Source organism: Rhinichthys klamathensis, unplaced genomic scaffold (genome assembly GCF_029890125.1).
Source record: "Rhinichthys klamathensis goyatoka isolate OS25496 unplaced genomic scaffold, OSU_Roscu_1.1 h1tg000523l_1, whole genome shotgun sequence".
NCBI lineage: Eukaryota > Metazoa > Chordata > Actinopteri > Cypriniformes > Leuciscidae > Rhinichthys > Rhinichthys klamathensis.
Genome location: NW_026607002.1, coordinates 1,119,428 through 1,146,291, shown reverse-complemented (window position 1 = coordinate 1,146,291; position 26,864 = coordinate 1,119,428). Strand labels below are relative to the sequence as shown.

Sequence of the window (26,864 nt, the reverse complement as noted above, 5' to 3'; positions counted from 1 at the left end):
AAACTATGTTGGTTATGTCTTAAACAGTTTTGAGTGTGTCGGATGTGCATCAGTGCAATTGGATCCGCAAGTCACTGGACATGATCCGATGTCTTAAAGTGACAGTGGGTAATAAACCTAATGCGGTCTGTGTCATCAAGCAACAAAAGAAAAAAATAATAGCATTCACTGCTCGTTACTTGAACATTCATTGAAAAGAAGACTATTCTACTTTAGGAAAAGTGGTTTTATTTAATTTTAAGATATTTTTTTAAGTCACAGTAGTTAAATCTGTATCTGTATTGCATGTTCAAACTTTACAATCATTCATATTAACAGGTTAATAGATGTTTTCTCTGGGAGTATATGGGTTTGGACATTTTAGAGAAATTCTAAATTAATGCATTACAATTGAACTAAACCCATCATATTTTAGTCATCTGAATTGTGTTAGTTTTAGTCGACGAAATACAATAAGATTTTAGTCGACTAAATCTACAGTAGATACTAATACTAGTAAATACTAATACACTCTAAACTAGTTTCTCCTCCATGTTGTGGAAAGAGCCTCTGCAGTGGAAAGATGCAGATGTCCACTGCACAGGTGTGCCAATGTGCTCCTAGCCTCCTCCTGAGAGCAACACGTTCCCCTTGTTCTGTTTTACTAAAGTGATTGTAAAGTGTGATTTATACTTCTGCATCAAATCAACGGTTTCACACTATAGTTGAACACAAAGAGAAGGAGCACACACGTAGTGTATATATAATAAATAGTTTATTACTTGTTACTGTTTTTCACTGCGCTCCAAAATTTCTTTGTGTGCTCCTACATTTTTTCATTTAGGAGCACATGTGCTCCTTGGGAAAAACCTTAGCGTAGAACCCTGCTATATGGAACAAATTACAGCAACATTGCAGATGAAAACGGATTTATTTATGGACCAGTGGTCCCCCATCCAAATGTATATTCCATGATACCTATGTTAAATGTACATACACCTTGTCTATACTGTGAAGCTTATGCTGGCTATATCTATCCATTTCCTTTTTCTCTATGGACTATATAAAGGCTTTAGGGACATAGGGATGTATAGGGATGTATAGACATAGGGATGTATCTATGTATATTGTAACATCCAGGATATTGCATTTGTATGTTGTGAATTGCACTTTTTGATCTCAATAAAAACAAGTAAAAAAAAAAAAAAAAGGAGAGAGGCTCGGGAGCGCGCATGCACGTCACATCCAAAGGATTCCGCAGAAAATCCGACCCGGAGCCTTCACACAGAAATAGGAATACTGGCCTTCAGAGGGAATAGCAGAACCCGACAAGTGGATCATTGTAATGTGTGATTACAACCCCTTCACACACAGGCAATAAAAAAAGGATTCATTTTAGAAGAAAAGTTACATATAGCACCTTTAAAGGAGAACTCCGGCGCAAAATGAACCTTTGGTCTAATAAAACATTGGTACCTAGTCAACCGTTCTCTGAGATTTGTTTTCATGATAATCGAATGTAAAGAGTTTTATCTCTAAAAACTGTTTAGCGTATAACGCTAGTAATGGGGGCATTGTTAGTGGTATAAACTAGCGATTTCTTTTTAATGATTATATGCCCCCATTACTAGCGTTATACGCTAAACAGTTTTTAGAGATAAAACTCTTTACATTCGATTATCATGAAAACAAATCTCAGAGAACGGTTGACTAGGTACCAATGTTTTATTAGACCAAAGGTAAATTTTGCGCCGGAGTTCTCCTTTAAACTACACAAAGAAACAAAACACATTCTTTCATAAATCATAGCGTTTTATGGCAAAACAGTTTTCTGAATTATTATTTTTGTTCCATCTGTCTGAGATGACCATTGTTAGCATCCGTCTGGAATATGCGTCAAGGAGTCTCTGTGGTTGGTTTGCAGATTTTGGAGCGGCAGGCTCTGTTGTAGTTGCTGCAGGTGTAGTATGTCCCTGGATCTGGATCTGTTGGTGCTGTCTGAGATATGAGATGACCATGCAGTGCTTAAGCGATGACACCCACAGGAGTATTTTCACATTGTTGCGATCACATGAGAAAGATTTTTAGAACTATATCTTTATCATTATAGTTATCGTCCTTGGTGTGAACCGGCCTTTAGAATCCAATACACAACCATTTTGACCTTCCTTAAAGGTTCCCCTTGTCAAACAATCAAACTTCAATACTAATTTTAAATGACTCTATTAAAACGTAATTCCACCTTTTGCTTGATCTGAATATCAAATTATTTACAAGTCATGAATCTGAACTTTGCTCACTTAGACACCTTCGGGCAATGCTTTTTCTTATGTTTCTGTAGAGTAGATAATTGGGTGAAACTCTTCCCACATGAAGAGCACTGCGGTTTCTCTCCAGTGTGATTTCTTTGGTGTTGTTTTAATGCACCTGATGTAATAAAGGCCTTCCCACAGTCAGAGCACAAATGAGGTCTTACACCAGTATGAATACTCTCATGCACTTTTAAAGTCGCCAGTCGCGAAAAACTCTTTTCACATACAGAACAAACGTGAGGCTTCACACCAGTGTGAACTTTAAGGTGTTTTTTTAAGCTAGATAAATAAACAAATGTTTTCTCACACTGATCACAGCTGAATGGCTTCCCTCCAGAGTGAGAGAGCAGATGCTCTTTGAGAATGTTTTTGTAAACAAAACTCTTTCCACACTGAGAGCATGAGAACGGTTTTTCTCCAGTGTGAATCCTCATGTGATCTTCTAGGTTTCTTTTTTGACTGAAACTCTTTCCACACTGAGAGCATGTATAAGGCCTTTCTCCAGTGTGAATCCACATGTGACCATTTAGGTGAACTTTGCGACTGAAACTCTTTCCACACTGAGAGCATGTGAACGGTTTTTCTCCAGTGTGAACTCTCATGTGTATCTTAAAGGGGGGGTGAAATGCTGTTTCATGCATAGTGAGTTTTTTACACTGTTAAAGAGTTGGATTCCCATGCTAAACATGGACAAAGTTTCAAAAATGAAGTTGTAAGTTTGATGGAGTAATTCTGTTCCAAAAATACTCCTTCCGGGTTGTCACAAGTTTCGGAAAGTTTTTTTCGAATACGGGTGTGTGTGACGTCAGAGTGGCCGGAATTTCCTTATACGGGTCTTAAGGGGACTTCTCCCGGAAGGGCGCGCGCGCATCTGTAGCCTAGTGCGTGCGAGAGTACGCCTATGGCCATCAGAGCGCTGGGCTCCGCTGCGCTGCAATTAAAAAATGGCACCAAAAAAGTGTGTTTTTGGGTGCCAGGGCAAGACAACACTGCACAAATTTCCAAAGAACCCAGCGTTAAGGGACCTGTGGATGGATTTTGTTTTTCCAGAGCAGCAACGGAGTTGTGCAAGTGTTTTTGTTTGTTCCCTTCATTTCGACGGTAATAGTTTTATAAACAAGGCCCAGTTCAACGCCGGATTTGCAGATCGCCTAATACTTAAAGATGGAGCAGTCCCAACGATAAAGGTTCACGGTCGTGCGTTGGAACCGCAGGCGGTGAGTAAAACTGCTTCAAATGTCTGTGAGTTGTTAACTATCGGCGTGTAAGCACAGCAAGTAAACAACATGATCACATACAGTTAATGAATATCTATGGAGCATGCGATGTATGGTGTGTGTGTGTTTAAATACATTTGTTTAGCTGGCCACTGTAGGTGTCAGTTTGTTTATTGTAAAAATAAATCATGTCCTCATAAACCACGAGTCTGTCTGTTTACAACACACAAATGTTGTAAAACTCGCGCATGACATGGTGTTCTAAAAACACTGCGCTCAAGTTCAAATCATTTCTATTTTTTTAAAAAACGCTCAAGACCTTATGGTTTTCACCCATTTCACTGGCTGCCCATCTCACGTTTTTGTGAGCAAAAACGCGTTCTGTATGAACGAGCCCTTAGTATTGTTTAGATCCTTGTTCTGCATGGGATTACTATCTGATTGTTAGCCATGGTTTATTTTCGGATGTCAATCACAGCTTCCAGACGCTCTCAACGCAAAAGCTTCGCGCGCTCGTGTCGTGATTATTTAGCTCCGCCCACACGGCACGCCTCCACCCGCTCGGGTTTTTCCGGAAAGACTCGGTACAGCCTATCTTTCTTTTATAAATATAATAAAACTAAAGACTTTTTGGAGATATGAAGGATGCAATACTACTCTATAGGTACTCAAGATGAACATGAGATTGAGTGAAACTGAGTGTTTCACCCCCCCTTTAAGGTGTCCTTTATGAACGAAACTCTTTCCACACTGAGAGCATGTATAAGGCCTTTCTCCAGTGTGTTCTCTCGTGTGTCTGTTAAGGGTTGATTTACGTGTGAAACTCTTTCCACACTGAGTGCATGTGAACAGATTTTCTCCAGTGTGAGATTTCATGTGTTTATTAAGGTCTGATTTGTGCACGTAAAACATTCCACACTCAGAGCAGGATAAAAATGAGACTCCAGATTTTCCAGCTTGTTTCTGTATGAAATTCTCTTCAGTCTGTGAAACAACTGCATTTCCATCTTCATTTGTGAAATTAGGAGGTTTTTGAAATTGTTGCTGTTTGTCTTCATTCACTTCCATCGGGTCTAAAAACAACATTAAATTCCCATAATTCAATTAAAAAAAGGACAAATGAGAAGAAGAGATAACGTTCATTCTTAATTTAGCACAAATCTAGTTTACTACCAAGTCTATTAGTATCTAGTTTTAAATGTATTGTTATATCCTCCAGAGAACCAGAACTTTTTAGTTTTTTTAGTTGTTTATTTTGTCAGTAGATTATTTGGAGCATAAGAAACAAATGGAGATTTTTTTTAAAGATAGTTTATTCATATTTTGTCTGTACACCAGGACTCAGTTATTAAGAAAATAAAATGACATTAGACATGTATAGGCATTCTTTTTTCATTTACCAATACATTTTTATAACAGAGTATGATTTGAAAAACTATTTTACTTTATGCAATGTGTAAAATCACCATAAACGGGTAGTCCCATTCTATACAATTTATTTAATTTGCATATTAATGTGTTCTTGTGGCAACATGTAATGAATGAGTTATAATGTTATAATGAGTAATAACTTGGCAACATTTTCATGAGAATATCTCATATTTCATCTAAGTCCCGGGGCCAGATGTATAAACGCTGCAATTTTCCACGCACATATCGTGATTTATAAAAAATAAACTAGGCGTAAATGTGCACACCGTACGGACACATTTGGTATTTATAAAAATATGTATTAATTATTAAATTAATTATTTATTCATTATTAATTTAAATAGAAATATTTGTAGTGGATGCGCTGCTTTTGAACACTTTTCCAGTAGCATGCTGTTTTAATGTTTTAACCAGCGAGGATTTGCTTGGCGCATGACAATTCCGCTTTAAAGGGATACTCCACCGTTTTTTCATATTAAACTGTTATTCCCTTAACTAAGAGGAGTTGATGCATACCTCTCTCGTCTCAGTGCGTACACTCAATCGCTCTGGCGCGCGAGACACTTTGATAGCACTTAGCTTAGCCCAGTTCATTCATTAGGATCCAAGCAGAGAAGCGACCAAACACCTCCACGTTTCCCTATTTAAATACAGTTACACAAGTAGTGCAACTCGACCAAGAATGGTGACACAAAATAAAACGTTGCGCTTTTCTAAGAGTGTAAAGTGGATAACTATAATGTATGGCGGAATAATAGCAAATGCTTGGGAGCACTCCGACTCGGCGCAGGATTATCATCATATCATCACTCCTGAAAAATCCTCTCCCTCTCCGGAGTGATGATATGATGATAATCCTGCGCCGAGTCGAAGTGCTCCCAAGCATTTGCTATTATTCCGCCATACATTATAGTTATGGACTTCTGGACTATACAAGTTATAACTCAAGCTCAAAACAAGTTAATTACTTTTTTGGACTAAATTGTTTGTCAAAATATAGCATATAACCATATAATGTAAGAGCCTAGATGACCGTAAACCTTATTTCATAACTAGCAGCAGGAAAACAAGTGTTTCACTGCTGAATGATCACTGACACAGAACACATTCAAGCAATTTCATCTTCTCTCAGTGATGTGTTTGTCGAGTTCATATTATGAGAGGAATCGCCTCTTCAAATATACATAAAAAACAACTGGTGCCATTTTTAGTCAAAAGAATAATTGTTTACTACTACTGGTTCATTAACAATGCTGAATACAATGTTAAACCTCTTGAGCTATTGTAAGCTAAATTAAATCTATTTAGTTAAATAAATCACAAGTTTTTGGTTATTTTTATTTCTCACATTTACACAATGTGCAGAGAGTGATTTCAATCCAATAAAGTCTTCAATATGTTCTCAATGCATCACCTCTAAACAGCGGGACTAAAAACAAGTTGTTTGTAATATGAATGATATTTGATAGACTATTGTTGCTATTGTTTCACAAATGCCTCCTATATGTTCAATGAAAATGATTAAAGGGGCTATATGTATTTTTAGAGGCCTCTATCGGTGATGTTTCAGATTGCAACCAATTTTTACAAGAGCACTCGTGCTCTTGTGCGTGCTCGAACAAAAGAGCTGCTGAAGATGCTGGAAACTCATGTAAACTCCCACTGCAACGTTACAATAATAGGCTACTTTTATCAGCTTGACGTTGAACTAATACTCCATGCTCGTACCATGATAACGTAACATTTGTGGTGTTATCTAGCATAAGGCATTTCACTAACTATTCGTGTGTCTTTCACAATCAGCAGTGTCAACATAGATGAATGTATAATATGATAACGAAAACGGTTAGTGACTAGACTGAACAATGTCAGTGTAACAGTAAGATCGTAGGAAGTAACATTACTGTACTGAACGTGTCTGGAAATGTGTATTATAAACAATATGATAGTAGTGGGATGAGTGACGTTAGACAGTAGATCTAGTACATAAAATAAAAGTTACATCCTAAAGCACCTACTTTTTGTTATCCTGGAACAGTCTTTTGTATTCATTTCATGTCTCATATATGTTGTAGTTTACCTTGCTATTTCATTACAGTTTACCATTATTTATTTCAGCATATCTGAAAACTTGTAATTTATCACCGTAAAAATAGCGGAGGTCTCTCCATAATTCAAACGCTCTCCCGATGTTGATCGTTTTTTCGTCCTAAGTCGATCCGATTCACGTTTGGCCTGACGAGCTTCAGCAGAGACATTTTTGTTTTGTTTTGTGTATTTACTGGGACGCCAGAGTCACTGTCGAGCCCTCTTGAGGTGTCGTGGGCTAGTCGACGAAACACTGAGGACGGAAGGTGCCCACTTGAAGACCCTAGAGATGTCCCCTACTCGGCTCAATCCAGACGGTTGTCGTGCTGGTCCTGTAGTTGCAGCCGTCGCGTGTGCTGACGCGCCAAATACACTGCAGCCGTTAACACCGGACAGAAGGGGGGTCACACCACCATATGGAAAGAAGCGTAAATAGATGGAGAAGCATAGTTTACCGTAAAGCTACGTCTTAGTTTTGCTTATCTTGGCGAAAGCCGAGTACAAATCAGTATTAAGTTTTAACATCTACTCTCGTGTAATGGAAATCATGAAGATCTGGATACATTCAGTGACTGCGGTGAATAGTGCTGCTGGCAACAAGGGAAAGACCTTGTGACAGCCTGGAGAGACAGCTGACAGGAGGAAAGAGACCCCAATGGGGCTGGTAAGGGTTAGCTACCCTTGTCGGCAGTATCCAGCTCCGTGTTTACAGGATGCTGGAGACACCCGCCCAAGGCTTCTGAGAAATTAAAGAGAAAAATACCCCTAGAGTCTGCGAGAGCGGGGGCGGAAGATGACTCAATGTTGGACAACATGGTTAACGACTTAGGAATGGAAACGGATATGAGTATGGAGAGTAAGACTAGTTCAAAATCTGCAGTTAGTAAAGTCATTGAACTCCAAGTTTGTGTCTGTGGCTGGAGCAAGGCGACAACGGTCAGGGGTTTGAAGGTTCATCAAGGGAAAATGAAATGCTTGAGGGAGAAGGGACAAGGGCCTCGCATTGATCAGTACTTCTTACGAAGTCAGTCAAGTCAGTCGAATGAAATCCAGCGACAGGAAGCAAACCACAGCTCGCAGGATATCAGCACCCCTGTCATTGACGAAAGGAGGGCTTGCACAGTTAGTGATGAACATATTCATACTTGTGAACCCGGTCAGGCTAACCAGCATAAGAGAGAAAAGAACCTCAACGGGCATAGGCCTGGAGTTAGATGGCCAAGAGCTTGTGAGAAAACTGCATGGGACACGGTAAACACAGATCTATGCTTTGCATTGGAAAGATTAACTGGTAGAGTTGAAAAGAAGCTGGATAATTTTGGGGACATCATTTACGCATATGGAAGTGAGAGGTTTGGTGTGGAAAAAAGGAAGGAAAAAGTACAAACTACTCCTGGAATGTCTAGACGGCAGCAGAAAATTGAAGGGTTAGTTAGAGAAAGGAGACAGCTGAGGAAGCAATGGAAAAGAGCAGAACAAAGTCAGAAGGAGGGACTCAATCTCTTACAAAGGGCCATAAAAGATAAGCTGGCAACATTACGTAGAGCTGAGCGCCTACGGAAACGCTACAAAAAGAAGGAACGTGCGAGGGCTAATTTCTATAAAGACCCATTCAAATTCGTAAAGAAGTTATTCACCAGTGAGAAGAATGGCACTTTAAAAACATCTAGGATTGAGCTAGAGAGATATTTGGAGGACACGCATACAGATGCAAAAAGGCATGAGCCTATGTCAATTCCATCAGACATACCACCTATCAACCCACCAGAATACCAAATGGAGGTCTGTGCACCTAAGTGGAAAGAGGTAGAGCAGACTGTGAGAAAGGCAAGGGCTTCATCATCTCCAGGGCCTAATGGAGTTCCGTACAGAGTGTACAAGAGTGCTTCAGGAGTTCTGCGAATTCTGTGGAAATTGATAAAAGTGGCATGGGAAAAACAGGTTGTACCTAGAGCATGGTGCAGAGTAGGGCTGTCACTTTTGAGAAAAATCTAATTCGAACGGATATCGAATATCAAGCAATGTATTCGAATATATTCGAACATCTACGAGCACCCCCCACCCCCACCAAAAAAAAAAAAAACACCGTAACGGAGATCACACATTTATTAACAGTCTGACAGTCATAAACAGGACTCAGGCCTGTCTGAACTTTTTTTTTTTTACTTAATGTTTTAAACAGCAAGTTATCAACTTAATCTATATGAAGTGCCACTATGCATAGCCAATCACAAAATTAGGCTACATATGGGAAAAAACTGAAGCGGAACAGCACGGCACAAACAATAACGTGACAACTTAAACAGCAGCAGGAGTAAGGCCTATATAGCCTAGCCTAATTAATTTCTTAATATTGTTTGCTAGAAACACCAATTTATCAACTTGATCTGGATGCGGCTCTCTTTTTATTGACGATGTTCCCCGTGGTGGAGAACACGCGCTCGGAGCGCGCACACGTGCCTGGCACACACAGGTATTTGCGCGTCTTTACATGGACCCTTATAATTGGATTGACGGCTCAATCGGACTAAAAAACCTTCATGTAAACACCTTAATCGATCCGATGGTTTACTCCTTTTGTAATCCGATCGAGAGAACATGTAAACACTTGATCGGATTGAAAACCGAAACTAAAAGGACTGCGCATGTGCAATGACGTTTACGCACGGAGCGAGCTGTTCTTCCTGTTGAATAAAGTGTCATATAAATGAGTGTTCCGTTATTGAAAAAAATCTCATTTCACTCAGCGTCTGTGAAGTGGAGCAGAACAACGTCCCACCAGTGCTTGTTTCAGATTCTCATCCACAGACGACTGGTTTTGGGCGCGGGGTTTTACTCCGTGATCAATATAAGCAGCACGGCAAATCATGCTCATCGTCTCCAAATCATGACCAGAGACGGATAAATATTAAGTCTGCTGTTTAAAACAAATAAAGAACCAATAGAGGAGAATAGTTATGCGCGAACAGCGGCATATTCGTGCAGTGTGCGCATGTCAAAAAATCAATTCCGATTTGAACATTACTTTATGTATCGTTCATGTAAACACCGTGTTCGGATTCATCAATCGGATTGTCCATTTCCAGACACTACTTTTTAGATGAGTTGGGGTAGAAATTGTCCGCTCAGGCTGGCCGTTCTGTGCGTTATCTTCCATTTTCAAAACAGGGTGGTATTATTCGCTTGATTTGGTCATGAGCTTACGCTACAATACGTTTAGAGTGCCCGCTACTGGATGAGATGGCAAACAATAAAATAAAAAACAAACGGTCTAATCATAGACTGTAAAAAATGCGCTACACATGGCACTTTAAAAACCGGTTAGTTTATTTATAGTTCGATTACGGATATTTCACGTCATGTTCGAATGCATATTCGAATATCGAATAAAAAGTGACAGCCCTAGTGCAGAGCAGGTGGAGTCTTTATACCTAAAGAAAAAGATGCTACAAGCATCAGTCAGTTTCGTCCTATTTCACTATTAAACGTTGAGGGTGAGATTTTCTTCAGCATTATTGCCCAGAGATTGTCCACCTACCTGTTAAAGAATGGCTTCATTGACACCTCAGTTCAAAAAGCGGGCATTCCAGGGTTCTCAGGATGCTTAGAACACATCAATGTTATCTGGCAACGAATTCAGTCAGCTAAAAAGGAGAGGAAGGAGCTCCATGTGACATTCCTGGATTTGGCTAATGCATATGGTTCAGTGCCACATGAGCTTCTTTGGGCAGCATTTGATTTTTTCAGAGTACCAATGTCAATAACAAATTTAGTGAAAGCCTATTTAGGAGATTTGCAATTCAGTTTCTCAACTCAAAAAATTAAGCACTGCATGGCAATGCCTAGAGGTTGGAATAATGGCAGGATGCACCATTTCTCCACTGGTTTTTACCATGGCAATGGAAGTAATCATTAGGGCATCAAGATGGGTAGTAGGAGGAGAGCGCTTGGCTTCTGGGATGCGACTACCACCAATCAGAGCATACATGGATGACATGACAACCATGACTACAACAGTAGCCTGCACTAATCGGTTATTGGGGAAGTTAACAGATAATATTGAATGGGCACGAATGCAATTTAAGCCCTCTAAATCAAGGAGCATCTCGACAGTTAAAGGAAAGGTAGTAGATAAAACATTCTTCATTAATGGTGAGGCAATACCAACAGTTTCTGAGAAGCCAGTGAAGAGTCTTGGGAGATGGTACGATGGGGATCTAAAGGACACAGTTCGGGTGGGAGAAGTTAGACGACAAGCAGTGGAAGGGTTGAAGAGCATAAACAGCTGTGCTCTACCTGGCAAACTAAAACTCTGGTGCTTTCAGTTTGGTCTACTGCCGAGGTTGCTGTGGCCACTGACCGTGTACGACGTTTCTTTGACAACAGTGGATAAGCTGGAAGCGTTGATAAGTTCATACATCAGGAAATGGTTGAGAGTTACGCTGTCTCAGCAGAGTGGGACTTTATAGTAAAGGAATATTGCAGCTGCCAGTCTCTGCTTTAACAGAGGAGTTTAAGTGTAGCAAGGTCAGACTGGAAATGACCTTAGTAGAGTCACGTGACAAATAGGGGTGTCACGATTCTCCAAATCCTCGATTCGATTAAGTTTTCGATTCTAAGGTCACGATTCGATTCGATTCTCGATTTAAAAAAAAAAAATTTAAAGCGCAGATTGCTATGCAATTTTTAGACTACACGTTTATGCATTATGCAATATAAATTTGTTCACAATGTACACTACACCATTGCCAAATTTAAAATATAACAAAAACAAGTAACATCATAAATGTAACAATAACTTTATTAAGGCTTCTATTGGGGTTTTAGAATGAAGCTTTGAATGTCTTTCTCCGTATTTATATATGGTACACGCACATAGCAGAGCTTGCAAACTGTGGCTTTTTTGTCGACAACGCGAACGTTGTCAACATACCGCACTGCAAATCCAAAATACCTCCACACCGGCGACTTCAGAGAAGCAGGAGGGTGTTCAAGTTCCGTTGATGGGTCTTCGATATCTGCAGTTGCCATGATGTGTCAGTTAGAGGACTCGCAGCCTTTCAACAGGTGTTTTGTTTTCCGCACCGTGATGAGTCGTTCATCATGAATGAGTCATTCATCATAAACGATCTGTTCATTGCCTCTGTCACGCGACAAATGAACAAAAGACTCGGAAGGTAAAGTAATTATTTGTTCCCTGTAGTGTAAATTATTTTTCAATGCATTCATCATTATGTACATCTTCTTAATGTTCGGGGAATTTGCATGTTAATAGTATAACATTTAAAACCCCTGAAATGACTAGAAAAAAAGTTTAGTTAATTTTGATGAACGAGATTGAACAATAGAATCTGTAAAACGATCCGAACTTTCCATCACGGACGCGACATGGGGCGTGGCAGTATCGACGATACCATTTTTTATTTCGATTTCGATACCATTGAATTAATTTCGATCGATTTCGATTTAATATCGAAATCGTGACACCCTTAGTGACAAATGTGTAAGGGAGGCAGCCCCTGTGTTAAAAACTGGTAGAAAGTGGTCAGCAAAGAAATCTGTAGTAGAGGCAAAGGCTGCCCTTCAAATTGGGGATATCGTGGGACAGGTACAGCATGGAAGAGGGGGTTTTGGGCTCAGTTTAGCTCCTCCTAAATGGCACAAGGCAGGCCCAGCTCAAAGGAGGAAGCTGGTAGTCAATGAGGTGCGAAAGCAGGAGGAGAGGATGAGGTGTATAAAGGCCATTTCCCAGGCCAAGCAGGGAGAGTGGATGAGATGGGAGAGTGTGGAACAACGCAAGATGGGCTGGCAAGACCTTTGGTCAATGGAAGAGAGTAGGATCAGTTTCCTTATTAGGTCAACATATGATGTTCTCCCATCACCGCAGAACCTAAACTTCTGGGTAGGAGAGGATCCCTCTTGTCCTTTGTGTTCATCACCTGCCACATTAAGGCACATTTTGACAGGATATAAGGAGGCTCTTAGCCAAGGTCGGTTTACTTGGCGCCATGACCAAGTACTGCGATGTTTGGCTTTAGCATTGGAAGGCAAGCGTAGTATGACCAATAAGTTGCCGCCTGTTCTAGCAAAACATTACACGCAGAAGACAATATTCCTCCGCCCAGGCGAGCAACCACCAAGAAAAGGTGTTAACACCAATTCTCGCCCAGGACAACTGGAAGCTGCTAGGGACTGGAAGATGCTGGCTGATCTTGACCAACGGCTTATTTTTCCACCTGAGATTGCCACCACTAACCTACGACCAGATATTGTTTTGTGGTCTGGATCAGCACGCATTGTTCAACTGATAGAGTTAACAGTGCCATGGGAGGATGCGGTAGATGAGGCATATGAGAGGAAGAAACTGCGGTATGCTCATCTGGCCACTGAAGCAGAACAGCGAGGATGGAGAGTCCAGGTTTATCCAGTGGAAGTGGGTTGTCGAGGTTTTGTGGCACACTCTACAACCCGGTTCCTCAGAGACGTCGGATTCAGCGGCCAAGAGTTGCGTCGCACAGTAAAGAACTTATCTGAAGCAGCAGAAAGGAGCAGCAACTGGCTGTGGTTGAGACGGAAAGATTCTAGCTGGCTGTGTACAGGCCGCCACGCTACGGTTTCGTAGAATTCTTGAAAACTTGAAGAGTCTGTTGGTTTATTTGTATACGTTCCTGTGGATATTGCGCGAATGACGGGTGGTTGGGCAGATATTGTGTTTTGCGGTAGGTGGTATGCCATACGGAACCGTTGCCACTGAAACTGCATATTAACGCACCAGTGGGGCTCGACAGCCTTAGTCAAACGGGTTGGCGCGTATGGTTGGGTTGCGGAGAGATTGTGAGATTGTGGTTAGGTCTCAGCAGCAGGAGGGATGTAGAGGTCAGTAAGCTGGGCTGAGTTGAGTGGGGGACGGAGGGGGGTGACTCTGGGACGCCAGAGTCACTGTCGAGCCCTCTTGAGGTGTCGTGGGCTAGTCGACGAAACACTGAGGACGGAAGGTGCCCACTTGAAGACCCTAGAGATGTCCCCTACTCGGCTCAATCCAGACGGTTGTCGTGCTGATCCTGTAGTTGCAGCCGTCGCGTGTGCTGACGCGCCAAATAAACTGCAGCCGTTAACACCGGACAGAAGGGGGGACACACCACCATATGGAAAGAAGCGTAAATAGATGGAGAAGCATAGTTTACCGTAAAGCTACGTCTTAGTTTTGCTTATCTTGGCGAAAGCCGAGTACAAATCAGCATGAAGTTTTAACATCTACTCTCGTGTAATGGAAATCTTTTTATGTGGAGTTTGTGTTGGAGTGTGGGTCGTGTTTGGTGTTATCAGACTCCATGTCGTCAGCTGCAGTGCCGTCGCATAGACTGTATATAAAAAGGAGAGAGGCTCGGGAGCGCGCATGCACGTCACATCCGATGGATTTCGCAGAAAATCCGACCCGGAGCCTTCACACAGAAATAGGAATATTGGCCTTCAGAGATAATAGCAAAACCCGACAAGTGGATCATTGTAATGTGTGATTACAACCCCTTCACACACAGGCAATAAAAAAAAGGATTCATTTTAGAAGAAAAGTTACATATAGCACCTTTAAACTACACAAAGAAACAAAACACATTCTTTCATAAATCATAGCGTTTTATGGCAACACAGATGACCATTGTTGGTATCCGTCTGGAATATGCGTCAAGGAGTCTCTGTGGTTGGTTTGCAGATTTGAGCGGTAGGCTCTGTTGTAGTTGCTGCAGGTGTAGTATGTCCCTGGATCTGGATCTGTTGGTGCTATGTCTGAGATATGAGATGACCATGCACTGCTTAAGCGATGACACTGACACGAGTATTTTCACATTGTTGCGATCACATGAGAAAGATTTGTAGAACTATATAATACACAACCATTTTGACCTTCCTTAAAGGTTCCCCTTGTCAAACAATCAAACTTCAATACTAATTTTAAATTACTCTATTAAAACGTAATTCCACCTTATGCTTAATCTGAAAATCAAATTATTTACAAGTCATGGATCTGAACTTGGCTCACTTAGACACCTGAGGGCAATGCTTTTTCTTATGTTTCTGTAGAGTAGATAATTGGGTGAAACTCCTCCCACATGAAGAGCACTGCGGTTTCTCTCCAGTGTGATTTCTTTGGTGTTGTTTTAATGCGCCTGATGTAATAAAGGCCTTCCCACAGTCAGAGCACAAATGAGGTCTCACACCAGTATGAATACTCTCATGCACTCTTAAAGTCGCCAGTCGCGAAAAACTCTTTCCACATACAGAACAAACGTGAGGATTCACACCAGCATGAACTTTAAGGTGTTTTTTTAAGCTAGATAAATAAACAAATGTTTTATCACACTGATCACAGCTGATTGATCCAGAGTGAGAGAGCAAATGCTCTTTGAAAATGTTTTTGTAAGCGGAACTCATTCCACACTGAGAGAATGTATAAGGCCTTTCTCCAGTGTGAATTCTCATGTGAACTTCTAGGTTTCTTTTTTGACTGAAACTCTTTCCACACTGAGTGCATGTGAACGGTTTTTCTCCAGTGTGAATTCTCATGTGATCTTCTAGGTTTCTTTTTTGACTGAAACTCTTTCCACACTGAGAGCATGTATAAGGCCTTTCTCCAGTGTGTTCTCTCGTGTGTCTTTTAAGGGTTGATTTACGTGCGAAACACTTTCCACACTGAGAGCATGTATAAGGCCTTTCTCCAGTGTGTTCTCTCGTGTGTCTTTTAAGGGTTGATTTACATGTGAAACTCTTTCCACACTGAGAGCATGTGAACAGATTTTCTCCAGTGTGAGATTTCATGTGTTTATTAAGGTCTGATTTGTGCACGTAAAACATTCCACACTCAGAGCAGGTGAAAAATCCTTTGACTCCAGATTTTCCAGCTTGTTTCTGTGTGAAATTGTCTTCAGTCTGTGAAACGACTCCATTTCCATCTTCATTTGTGAAATTATGAGGTTTTTGAAACTGTTGCTGTTTGTCTTCATTCACTTCCATCGGGTCTAAAAACAACATTAAATTCCCATAATTCAATTAAAAAAGGACAAATGAGAAGAAGAAAAAAACGTTCATTCTTAATTTAGCACAAATCTAGTTTACTACCGAGTCTATTAGTATCTAGTTTTAGATGTATTGTTATATCCTCCGGAGAACCAGAACTTTTTCGTTTTTTTAGGGCGCTTTCACACTTGGTTCGATTGCCTGTTCCGAACCCGAGTTCGATTGCTCCCCCCCTCCCCCTGCCCCCAATGGACTGTGTTCACATTATATTATTTATATCCGAGCCGCGGTACGCTTGCGTCATCAGGCTGCAGCTGGCGTAATAGTGTTGATTGGTAACCGCGAATGAAAAAAGGCGCCCAAAATGGATAGACTTGCTCGGTTGACATTTGTTCTTCTATTTTTTAACCTTTGGTTTTGTTTTCAACATAGACATACAGAAACACACTTGCGTCTGTCTGCCGCAAAAATTCTGAAAACGTTTCAAAGACAGCGGGCTGTCCGCCGAAGACAATTTTTTGTGGGGGCAAGCAGAAATTCTCTCTCTGCTTGCAGTGCGTCAATCCCGCTTTTCATCAAGGTAGCCTATATACACACACACACGCACGCACGAAAGAGAAAGTGATGCGCGTGCGACAGACGACTGTCCTGACGACCACATTAGCCTATACATCAATAACGGTTCACTTCCGCGGTTTGGTTCGATAGCGTTCATATCAGCAGCGAACCGTACCCGAGTTCACATGAACCGTACCCCAGACCACCTTTTTAAGCGGACCCGAGTACGGTTCGCGGGTGCGCACCCGAGTTCGGAAGACAGTGTTCACATCAACCAAACGAACCGAACTCTGACGTCATTCGAACCCGGGTGCGCACCAAAAGTGCTAGTGTGAAAGCCCCCTTAGTTGTTTATTTTGTCATTAGATTATTTGGAGCATAAGAAACAAATGGAGATTTTTTTTAAAGATAGTTTATTCATATTTTGTCTGTACACCAGGACTAAGTTATTAAGAAAATAAAATGACATAAGACATGTATAGGCATTCTTTTTTCATTTACCAATACATTTTTAAAACAGAGTATGATTTGAAAAAACTATTTTACTTTATGCAATGTGTAAAATCACCATAAACGTGTAGTCCCATTCTATATAATTTATTTAATTTGCATATTAATGTGTTCTTGTGGCAACATGTAATGAATGAGTTATGTTATAATGAGTAATAACTTGCCAACATTTTCATGAGAATATCTCATATTTCATCTAAGTCCCGGGGCCAGATGTATAAACGCTGCAATTTTCCACGCACATATGGTGATTTATAAAAAATAAACTAGGCGTAAATGTGCACACCGTACGGACACACTTAATATTTATAAAAATATGTATTAATTATTAAATTAAATATTGATTAATTATTCATTTAAATAGAAATATTGGTAGTGGATGCGCTGCTTTTGAACACTTTTCCAGTAGCATGCTGTTTTAATGTTTTAACCAGCGAGGATTTGCTTGGCGCATGACAATTCCGCTTTAAAGGGATACTCCACCGTTTTTTCATATTAAACTGTTATTCCTTTAACTAAGAGGAGTTGATGCATACCTCTCTCGTCTCAGTGCGTACACTCAATCGCTCTGTCTTGCGGCGAAACTTTGTTAGCACTTAGCTTAGCCCAGTTCATTCATTAGGATCCAAGCAGAGAAGCGACCAAACACCTCCACGTTTCCCTATTTAAATACAGTTACACGAGTAGTGTAACTCGACCAAGAATGGTGACACAAAATAAAGCGTTGCGCTTTTCTAAGCGTGTGATGATGATATGATGATATTACTGCGCCGAGTTCATAGATATATATGCGCCGAGTCGAAGTGCTCCCAAGCACTTGCTATGGTATTCCGCCATACATTATAGTTATCTACTTTACACGCTTAGAAAAGTGCAATGTTTTATTTTGTGTCACCATTCTTGGTCGAGTTCACTACTCGTGTAACTGTATTTAAATAGGGAAAACGTGGAGGTGTTTGGTCGCTTCTCTGCTTGGATCCTAATGAATGAACTGGGCTAAGCTAAGTGCTAACAAAGTGTCTCGCGCGCCAGAGCGATTGAGTGTACGCACTGAGACGAGAGAGGTATGCATCAACTCGTCTTAGTTAAGGGAATAACAGTTTAATATGAAAAATCGGTGGAGTATCCCTTTAATTCCCTTTTAATTAATAAAAAATAACTCTTCTCTGAAAACTTTCTCTGAAATGTATTTTATAAAATTTGTATTTATTTATTGCAAAACAAGACAAGGATACTGAAAGAATTTTAGTTATGTAATGTGACGGCACATAGTCCGTATCTTATATTGTACTGTCTTGTATCATTAAACATGTTATCACATGGATGAGAATATGCTTGGAAATGAAATGCAGATGATGCTACGCATTGTAAAACGCGGCGTTGTAAGATTCATATATGGTTATTTCTGGGAGGAGACGCATGTACGCACAATCTTCAGCTGACTGGGGTTTATAGATTTGATTATTCAGTCGATCGATTTTAAAGCCAAAGAGAAGGAGTTGTAATGGTGAAACCTAAACATGTGGTATCTCTGAAAAGCCCTGAATGTGCTCTTTACCGGAAACCAGACTCAAAAGTCGAAGCCTGGATCTCAAGAGGATATGTGAGTTTTCATCTTAATGTTCCTCATCAGTCATTAAAGAGAATGAAGGAAAACACCAACCTATTTGTTCCTCTGTATCTTCATCTTTTATTCTGCAGGGTTCTTCCTTAAAGGGATACTTCACCTCTGGAAAGATGAATGTGTATTTAAAATGGGTCATTTATGTAGAAGAAATGTGAAATTATTTTTGAATTCATAAATCTCTCGTCTCAGGGGGATATGAGGGTGGAAAGCGCGGTAATTCGAAAATACTACAGGTTTTCAAAAAAAAATAAAAATAAATTATTATCACATAGAACTGTGTAGTGTATTTATAAATATAGTCGAGATTCATGTTTGGAATTATTACAGAAGGTTTGATCACAGTTTTAGTCACAGAAACCAGCGCAAGCGGCTCGTCAAGTCTTCTCTTTCGCCCTCTCAAAATGCGCAAATGTCTTCACATCCATTTATTCACATTGATTTTGCTCTGCAAGCAAGCTGCACGGTACAATACAAGACTTTAGTGCTTTATATCAGGCCAATTTATAAATTCAAGCGATTTTAAACTATAAACTTAAAGTACTCGCGCGCCCTCTTCAGTCAGTGCTCAACCAACGCCCACACACATAGCCGTCTCTCACGAGTGTTAGATTTTTGTGGCTTATTACACATAAACGTTCAAATACACACATAGTTATGTCAAAATGCCCGTCTTGGTGAATATTTACGTCAATTATGTGAATGTGAAAAGCATGTGTAAAAGCATGTCCCCATTCATTAGGTCTTAAGTGACAGCAGCCTTTAAAAACTGCTGTCTATTGGCTGCCTGTGTTAATAATGATAATCAAACAACCAAATAATATCTTAGATAAGGATTAATAGCTTAAATAAGGATTAATATTTAAATTATACAGTTATGATTATGCAGAGTAATTTAATATTTGATTATTCAATTTATGTGGTATTTTTACTTGAATACTACTGTGAGACCTATATACCTGAAGAAAATATACAGCATTGCTTAATTATCTTTATTCTATTGTTTTTATTTATGCTACTGCTTCCAATGTGTTTAATCGTTGTTTTATTACTGATTATTGCAACAAATTACCTAATAAAAAAACAAATACACTGAGTGAGTGATCAAACATTTTGGTGAGTTTATTGTCATTTCTTTTAAAAATATGTATACATAATAAAAACATATAAAGGAGTTAATATTTAAGTATTGTAAGTATGTTGTTCTTTTTTTTTACCATGGTGGTATCAGTATTACTACAGACTACTAGTTTTTGGTATGGTGACATCCGTAATCTGGTGACTCTCTGCGTGGATCTGCGTCTGTCTGTGTGAATTGGTCTTTTATGTTCCACATAAGTCAACGAGAATGAAGGAAAACACCAACCTATTTGTTCCTCTGTATCTTCATCTTTTATTCTGCAGGGTTCTTCCTTAATCTCCATTTTTACAATAGTATGTCCGTAGTTTCTCCTGGAGTAATTCCTCCTGCTTGCTTCTTCTTCTCCTGTGGGAAGATGGGAATATTCCCCAGCATTTAAACTCTCATGAACGGCTGTGGGAGCTTCACTGACTGAAGGAGTGAATTGTGGTCGTTGTTGCTCATTTAGCAGATGATCATCACACTTACAATCACTCGAGATTGATCAAACTACCAACTATAAACAATTCAACTCCTCTAGCTGATGTTTATGTTGCTCTTACATTAGATAAGATTTACATGCATTAAAACTGTTTACCAGGTTTCATTAAATAAAATGAAAACCAACTCAATCTTCAAAAATTTTAATGTGAAAAACAGTCAGTAACAAGTTTGTTTCACGAGCGTAATGAACAACATCAGTCGATTTATTTCTGAGTGATTCACTAAATGAACTGACTCGTTCAGCCGTTCGGATTTAGATTTCTCCTAATAAATGATCAAATTAATGTACTCACAGTCTGAAAACAGCAGATTTAGAGCAGAATGAACGGCTGTGTTCCACTTCTCATGTTTATGTTCCCTTCCCTCGCTCACTTCTCTTCTTCTCCTAGACTCGGATGTGTGTCATTGCTTCGGTTGCTCGAGCGCCTCTACTGGCGGAAACCAATCTATAAACTATATAACCTTCATTAGATACAATTACAAAACAACCAATATAAAATCTATTATCTTGTTTAAGATTATATAAACACTATTTATTTCCCCAAATATATTTGATTTGGGTTAAAGTTTTAAACTTGTAATTGAATTGAATTGTAATTGTATTCACCTTCTGGACTCCAAAATTTTAATTGATTTTAAAGTTATACAAGTTTAATTAATAAAACATGTGAGTGTCATTAAAAGATGAAGATTTACCTTAGCAACTCCAGTTCTGTCTGAGAAGCTCAATGCAAGTTGTCTGATTTAGATTTCTCCCAATAAAAATAAAATCTCATTCTGATAAACACAATGAATGAAATCAGTTAAAGGTATACACTATATGTAACTTTTGCCGCTTAATAAACAAAACTTATTTAAAGGAATAGTTCACTTAAAATTGAAAACCAAACAGTTGATAGACCCATTTGTTTCCATAGTCCATCAACTCTATGATTATCGACATGCTTCAAAATATCATACCTGCCAACTTTTGAGTTTTGCTCGGCTCGGAGATTTGTTGCTGGGGGGGTGGGGGGGTTGGGCGGTCTCGCTCGCGCAAGGTCTCTCGCTCGCTCTACGCGGTTTGGAGCACAATCTCTGTCTCGCATGCACGCTCGCTCTAGATAACGGGAGATTTTTAACGAATTTGCGGTATAACTAGTCGATCACGAGTGGCTCAACAGGTAGATATATAGATAAACTCATCTTCCAGGCATTTGACCGCCCGGGTTGACACTTCAGCGTGAGAAATCGGGAGTGTGGCGTGTGAGCGTGTGAAACCAATCAAATGCGGGTGTCTCACGGCCAATGCGTGAGAGTTGGCAGCTATGTCTTCTTTAGTGTTTAGCAATTCAAGAAATTCATACATTTGAAACAACGAATTACGGGGGAGCTAAGGGGAGCTCGGCTCCCCTGAAAGCCTACTTTGAGACATTTAGGGGGAGCTCTAAAACACTGTCCATTTTTTGTGTCGCATATAGATTGATTTTCTGTACATTAAGGTTCCTGAAATAAATGATGATATTAAAAATGTGTCAGTGTTTATTCGCTCATTGCATTACTATTTCCGAACATCTGTCTCCACTAATAAATGCAATGCTGTGTCTCCTGCTGTGACCATCCATGCGTGGCGGCGCTGCACTGCAATTACTATGTTTACGTCACCGCTTGAACTTCTCACTGAGTTGGTATTTGAATGTTAGCTTAGCTTCAAGTTTAAAACATACTTTATTCGTTTTTTGGAACACTCTGTGGATACTAATAAGAATGTCAAAAAGGAAGCAGCCAAACCTCAGTCAATTTAGATTTACAAAACAAACGAAGAGGAGTGATGACAGTGCACCAGCTACAACTAGCTTGCCGGTGTTAACGCCGCTGCCGCTAAAAGTTGCTGCTAGTGACAGCACCAGCACAGAGGATAGCGAGACTTGGGCGCCAGAAACCACCGCGGCGACTTGCAGCTGACCAGGCGATCATGCAACACCTTTCAACTGGACAACAAAGCAATGGAGTGAGTGGAGAATCGAATCGGTTACCTAACGTAACCTCGGTTCTCTCTAGATGAGGGAACGAGTATTGCGTAAGCTAGCTTACGCTGCGGGAAAGATTCATCTTTGCTGAGAATTTGAAGCCAAAAAATGATATCATAATTTGTATCCATTGACAACGCAGTTCCTCTGCGGCAGACCTAGAGCAGGCTAGCTAGCGGCTCATTGGTTCGCTCAGAGAGAACTGCTTAAGCCTATGGGAGAGCGGGGCTGAACCCGCTGCCAATGAGAAGCGCCCGCGCGCTCATTGCGTCATGGCCCGCCAGAATGGGCGTGGCTATGGTGTATATAACAGTCTCTCCCAGGCTTATATGTTGATTTATTTCAGCGTGAAGCGAAACGCTAGTAGCGCAAGCACGGCCGGGAACGCAATACTCGTTCCCTCATCTAGAGAGAACCGAGGTTACGTTAGGTAACCGATTCGTTCTCTTACGAGAGGTTCTCTCGTATTGCGTAAGCTAGCTTACCCTGCGGGAACACCTGGTCAACGCCGTGCACGCTATGAATCCACTCATGAATCCCGGGGAGATACCGGGGGATTCTTAACGTGGAGTGAATGTAATATGAGGCCGGCAGAGCGGGCACATGAAGTGTATACATAAGCATCTAAGGGGAGCACAAGGGGCGAACCGGTTGTGTGAGGGACTCCCAGTAATGCAGCTTCTTAGGGAGCTGATCGTTAGACGGCTAGTACTTTTGCCTGCAAGGCGGGAACTTCCAAGTTGTAAAATCTGACAAAGGTGGACGGGGAGGCCCATCCGCGGCCACACAAATGTCATGAATGGAAATTCCACAGGACCATGCCCACGATGAGGCCATGCCTCTAGTGGAGTGAGCCCTGATGCCCAGAGGGCAGGGCAGGCATTTAGATGCGTAAGCAGAGGCAATCGCGTCCACTATCCATCTAGACAGCGTCTGTTTTGAGGCGGCCAGACCCTTGGTGCGCCCCCCAAACGACACGAAAAGCTGCTCAGCGCGTCTGAACGCGGCAGCGCGCGTAGTGTACAATCTCAGGGCCCGCACCGGGCAGAGGAGATTGGCGTCGCGCTCACTATCGGATGAAGGTAGAGCCGATAGGGAAATAATCTGAGCCCTGAACGGGGTACCAATCACCTTCGGGACATAGCCATGCCTAGGTTTGAGAATGACGACAGAATCATTCGGTCCAAACTCAAGACACGCGGCGCTGGATGAGAGCGCGTGAAGATCCCCCACACGTTTTACTGAGGACAGAGCCGTCAGAAAAACGGTTTTGAGCGAGAGGTATTTTAGGTCCACAGACTCGAGCGGTTCGAACGGGGGTGCTTTCATAGCTTCGAGAACTATAGAAAGATCCCAGATAGGAACCGAAGGGGGGCGCGGAGGGTTCATCCTCTTAGCTCCCCTGAGGAAGCGGATGACTAACTCGTCTTTGCCCAGGGACTGAGCGCGTCGGGGTTCAGTGAACGCCGCGACGGCTGCCACGTAAACCTTGAGAGTGGAGGGGGACCTGCCCTTGTCCAGCATCTCTTGAAGGAAAACAAGCAAAGACGGCACCTCGCACGACCGTGGGTCCAGATGTTTGTCGGTGCACCATTTTGAGAACACAGACCATTTAGACGCATAGAGCCTTCTCGTGTAAGGTGCTCTAGCCTGTATGATAGTGTTTCTTACTCCCTCTGGCAAATCGACGAATAGTCGTTGATCACCCATGCATGGAGCGCCCAGCGCTGTGGATGGGGGTGCCAGATCGTGCCGCGAGCTTGAGAGAGGAGATCTGCTCTGACTGGGATGGGCCACGGGGCTGTCTGTGACAGCTGAGTGAGCTCCGGAACCCAAGTCTGACTCTCCCAGCGCGGGGCTATGAGGAGCACCGAGCGGCGTGTGTCCCTCATCCTCTGAATTACCTGCGGTAGCAGAGCGATCGGAGGGAATGCATAGAGCGGGCGGCGAGGCCATTCCTGGGCTAGCGCGTCCTCGCTCCTTGAAAAAAATATTGGGCAGTGAGCGTTCTCCTCTGACGCGAAGAGGTCCACTTCTGCTCTGCCGAATAGCCACCACAGTATTTGGACCGTTTGTGTGTTCAGGGACCATTCTCCTGTGGAGATGAGGTTCCTGGACAGTATGTCTGGACCGTCGTTCAGATGGCCCGGCACATGCGTCGCTCTGAGCGAGAGCAGGCGGCTCTGAGACCAAACTAGAATGCGGTGTGTCAGCAGGAAGAGATTCCTGGATCTGACACCGCCCTGACGGTTGAGATAGGAGACCACAGCCATGTTGTCTGAACGGATCAGGACGTGGTGTCCCCGAATGAGCGGGAGGAAGCGCGAGAGCGCGTTCTCGACCGCAAGCATTTCCAGACAGTTTATGTGCAAGGGGCTTTCCTGAGTCGACCAATGGCCGAAGGCCGGTGAGCCCTCGCAGACCGCACCCCAACCCGTGTTGGATGCGTCTGTCGAGATGACCTTTCGGCGGGAAAAGGTCCCCATCGTGACGCCTCGCCGAAACCATTCTGCTACTGTCCATGGCTGCAGTGCCGTGAGACATGTCTGCGTAACCCTGATCAGCTGGCGGCCCGTGTTCCACGCGCGGTGGGGTACACGGCTTTTTAACCAGAGCTGAAGCGGGCGCATGTGCAGAAGGCCCAGCTGAAGCACAGCGGAGGCTGAGGCCATGTAGCCCAGCATCCTCTGAAAAGTTTTCAGAGGTGTGCGGGTGCCCATCTGAAAAGAGGCGGCTAGTCGCTGAACACTGCGCGCGCGCTGTGTAGACAGGCGAGCCGACATTGTGACCGAGTTCAAATCTATTCCTAGGAAGGAAATCGATTGACTGGGTTGAAGGGAGCTCTTTGTCCAGTTGACAGAGAGGCCCAGCGTTTTCAGATGGTCGAGGAGAACTGCGCGGTGCGACAGAAGCTCCGTCCGTGATTGAGCCAAAATCAGCCAGTCGTCCAGATAATTCAATATGCGCAGCCCCTGGCTCCGCAGGGGGGCGAGCGCCGTATCCATACACTTCGTGAAGGTACGGGGCGCCAGGGATAAGCCGAACGGGAGAACGGCGTATTGATAAACATGACCCTCGAAGGCGAAACGTAAGAATGGCCTGTGACGGGGATTTATCTGGATCTGAAAATAGGCGTCTTTCAGGTCTAGAGAGATGAACCAGTCCCCCTGGCGCACCTGCGCGAGGAGTTTCCTGATAGTGAGCATCTTGAACGGTCTCTTCATGAGCACTTTGTTCAAAAACCTGAGATCTAAAATCGGTCTGAGGCCGCCGTCTTTCTTGGGAACCAGAAAATAACGGCCGTAAAACCCTGACTCGGTCATAGATGGCGGGACTCTCTCTATAGCGCCCTTTTGTAACAGCGTCGCAATTTCTGAGCGGAGCGTGTTGGCGGCCAGCGGGCTGACAGTAGATTCGAGCCGAGCGTGCGAACGAGGCGGGCGGCGGCGAAACTGTAGCAGATAGCCGTTCTTTATAATGCTTAGCACCCACGGGGAAATGCCTGGAATGGCTTCCCACGCTTTGGAGCATGCGGCTAGTGGCCGAATGGCTATATCGCCCTGATTGCTGCACATAGCGGGCTGGACACAGTGTGTGGGCGTGCTTTGAATGTGTGTGGCAACGGGACTTACACTCAGAGAGGAGTCTATGGGCCGTGAAACAGAGCGAGCAGAGAGGGGGGACACGCGCATGAGCTCGTGGGCGTGTTTATGTTCTCTGATACTAGAGCGGGCTGTGCCCGCTTCATGTGGGGGGGCTCTGAGAGAGACACGGGATATGTTATGCTTGTGTGTATGGGTTAACACATGATTGTGGGCACATTTTCTACACAACTGGCATATTTTCTCTTTTTGAGATTTCTCTGGGTAGCCGTAAAAACGGCTTTTTGTCGCTCGCAAGCGGGCTGGGACACCGGCTTGTTTGTGGCGGTAAACACTACAGCAGTCGGCGAAACAACGGGGACTGGCAGAGGGTGAAGCTTTGACGGCGGTCCGGCCGCAGCGGGAGAGCGCCGTCGTTTTCTTAACTGTGCTAGGCAGACTTCTGATGATCAGGCTTCAGCGTGATCTTGGGTCGCGGACCCCGTGGGGGCGCATCTGCTAAATGAGCAACAACGACCACAATTCACTCCTTCAGTCAGTGAAGCTCCCACAGCCGTTCATGAGAGTTTAAATGCTGGGGAATATTCCCATCTTCCCACAGGAGAAGAAGAAGCAAGCAGGAGGAATTACTCCAGGAGAAACTACGGACATACTATTGTAAAGATGGAGATTAAGGAAGAACCCTGCAGAATAAAAGATGAAGATACAGAGGAACAAATAGGTTGGTGTTTTCCTTCATTCTCTTTAATGACTGATGAGGAACATTAAGATGAAAACTGACATAAAACAAGAAAATCCCAAGAGCCGCAGGCGAAGCGAGGCATCTTTAAAAAGACGCTCGCGCTCTTTTAGATAATGAGAGAAGGATACAGTCGTCGGATGGCGCTAGCTTGCAGGG

General features: G+C 42.4%; 3 protein-coding genes across 3 annotated transcripts in view; all 3 read right to left on the bottom strand.

Moving 5' to 3' along the window:
• LOC130073045 (gastrula zinc finger protein XlCGF7.1-like) overlaps positions 1 to 26,864 on the bottom strand; it is a 471,752-nt gene that overhangs the window by 217,175 nt on the left and 227,713 nt on the right. The gene's annotated exons all lie outside the window — the stretch shown is intronic.
• On the bottom strand, positions 1,876 to 4,576 carry LOC130073113 (gastrula zinc finger protein XlCGF8.2DB-like). Its single transcript, XM_056238544.1, has 3 exons — positions 4,217 to 4,576; positions 2,288 to 2,899; positions 1,876 to 1,977 (listed from the first exon to the last, which is right to left on the bottom strand). Exons 1-3 carry the CDS (start codon positions 4,574 to 4,576, stop codon positions 1,876 to 1,878), a joined length of 1,074 nt encoding a protein of 357 aa, XP_056094519.1.
• Positions 15,062 to 20,346, bottom strand: LOC130073112 (gastrula zinc finger protein XlCGF8.2DB-like). The gene is made up of 3 exons (XM_056238543.1): positions 20,098 to 20,346; positions 15,465 to 16,041; positions 15,062 to 15,395 (listed from the first exon to the last, which is right to left on the bottom strand). The coding sequence occupies exons 1-3, from the start codon at positions 20,153 to 20,155 to the stop codon at positions 15,062 to 15,064; spliced, it is 969 nt and encodes a 322-aa protein (XP_056094518.1). The 5' UTR covers positions 20,156 to 20,346.

What these genes read in the sequence shown, in the direction of transcription:
- LOC130073113 (XM_056238544.1), bottom strand. Translation starts at nt 4,576, where the DNA reads ATGGAAGTGAATGAAGACAAACAGCAACAATTTCAAAAACCTCCTAAT. An exon ending in AAGGACACCTTAAAGGGGGG is followed by an intron (nt 2,900 to 4,216) that starts GTGAAACACTCA and finishes CCCCCCTTTAAG; the next exon opens with ATACACATGAGAGTTCACAC. An exon ending in AGAAAAAGCATTGCCCGAAG is followed by an intron (nt 1,978 to 2,287) that starts GTGTCTAAGTGA and finishes CTCATATCTCAG; the next exon opens with ACAGCACCAACAGATCCAGA.
- LOC130073112 (XM_056238543.1), bottom strand. Translation starts at nt 20,155, where the DNA reads ATGGAGATTAAGGAAGAACCCTGCAGAATAAAAGATGAAGATACAGAG. An exon ending in AGATACAGAGGAACAAATAG is followed by an intron (nt 16,042 to 20,097) that starts GTTGGTGTTTTC and finishes TGTTGTTTTTAG; the next exon opens with ACCCGATGGAAGTGAATGAA. An exon ending in AGGCCTTATACATTCTCTCA is followed by an intron (nt 15,396 to 15,464) that starts GTGTGGAATGAG and finishes TGGATCAATCAG; the next exon opens with CTGTGATCAGTGTGATAAAA.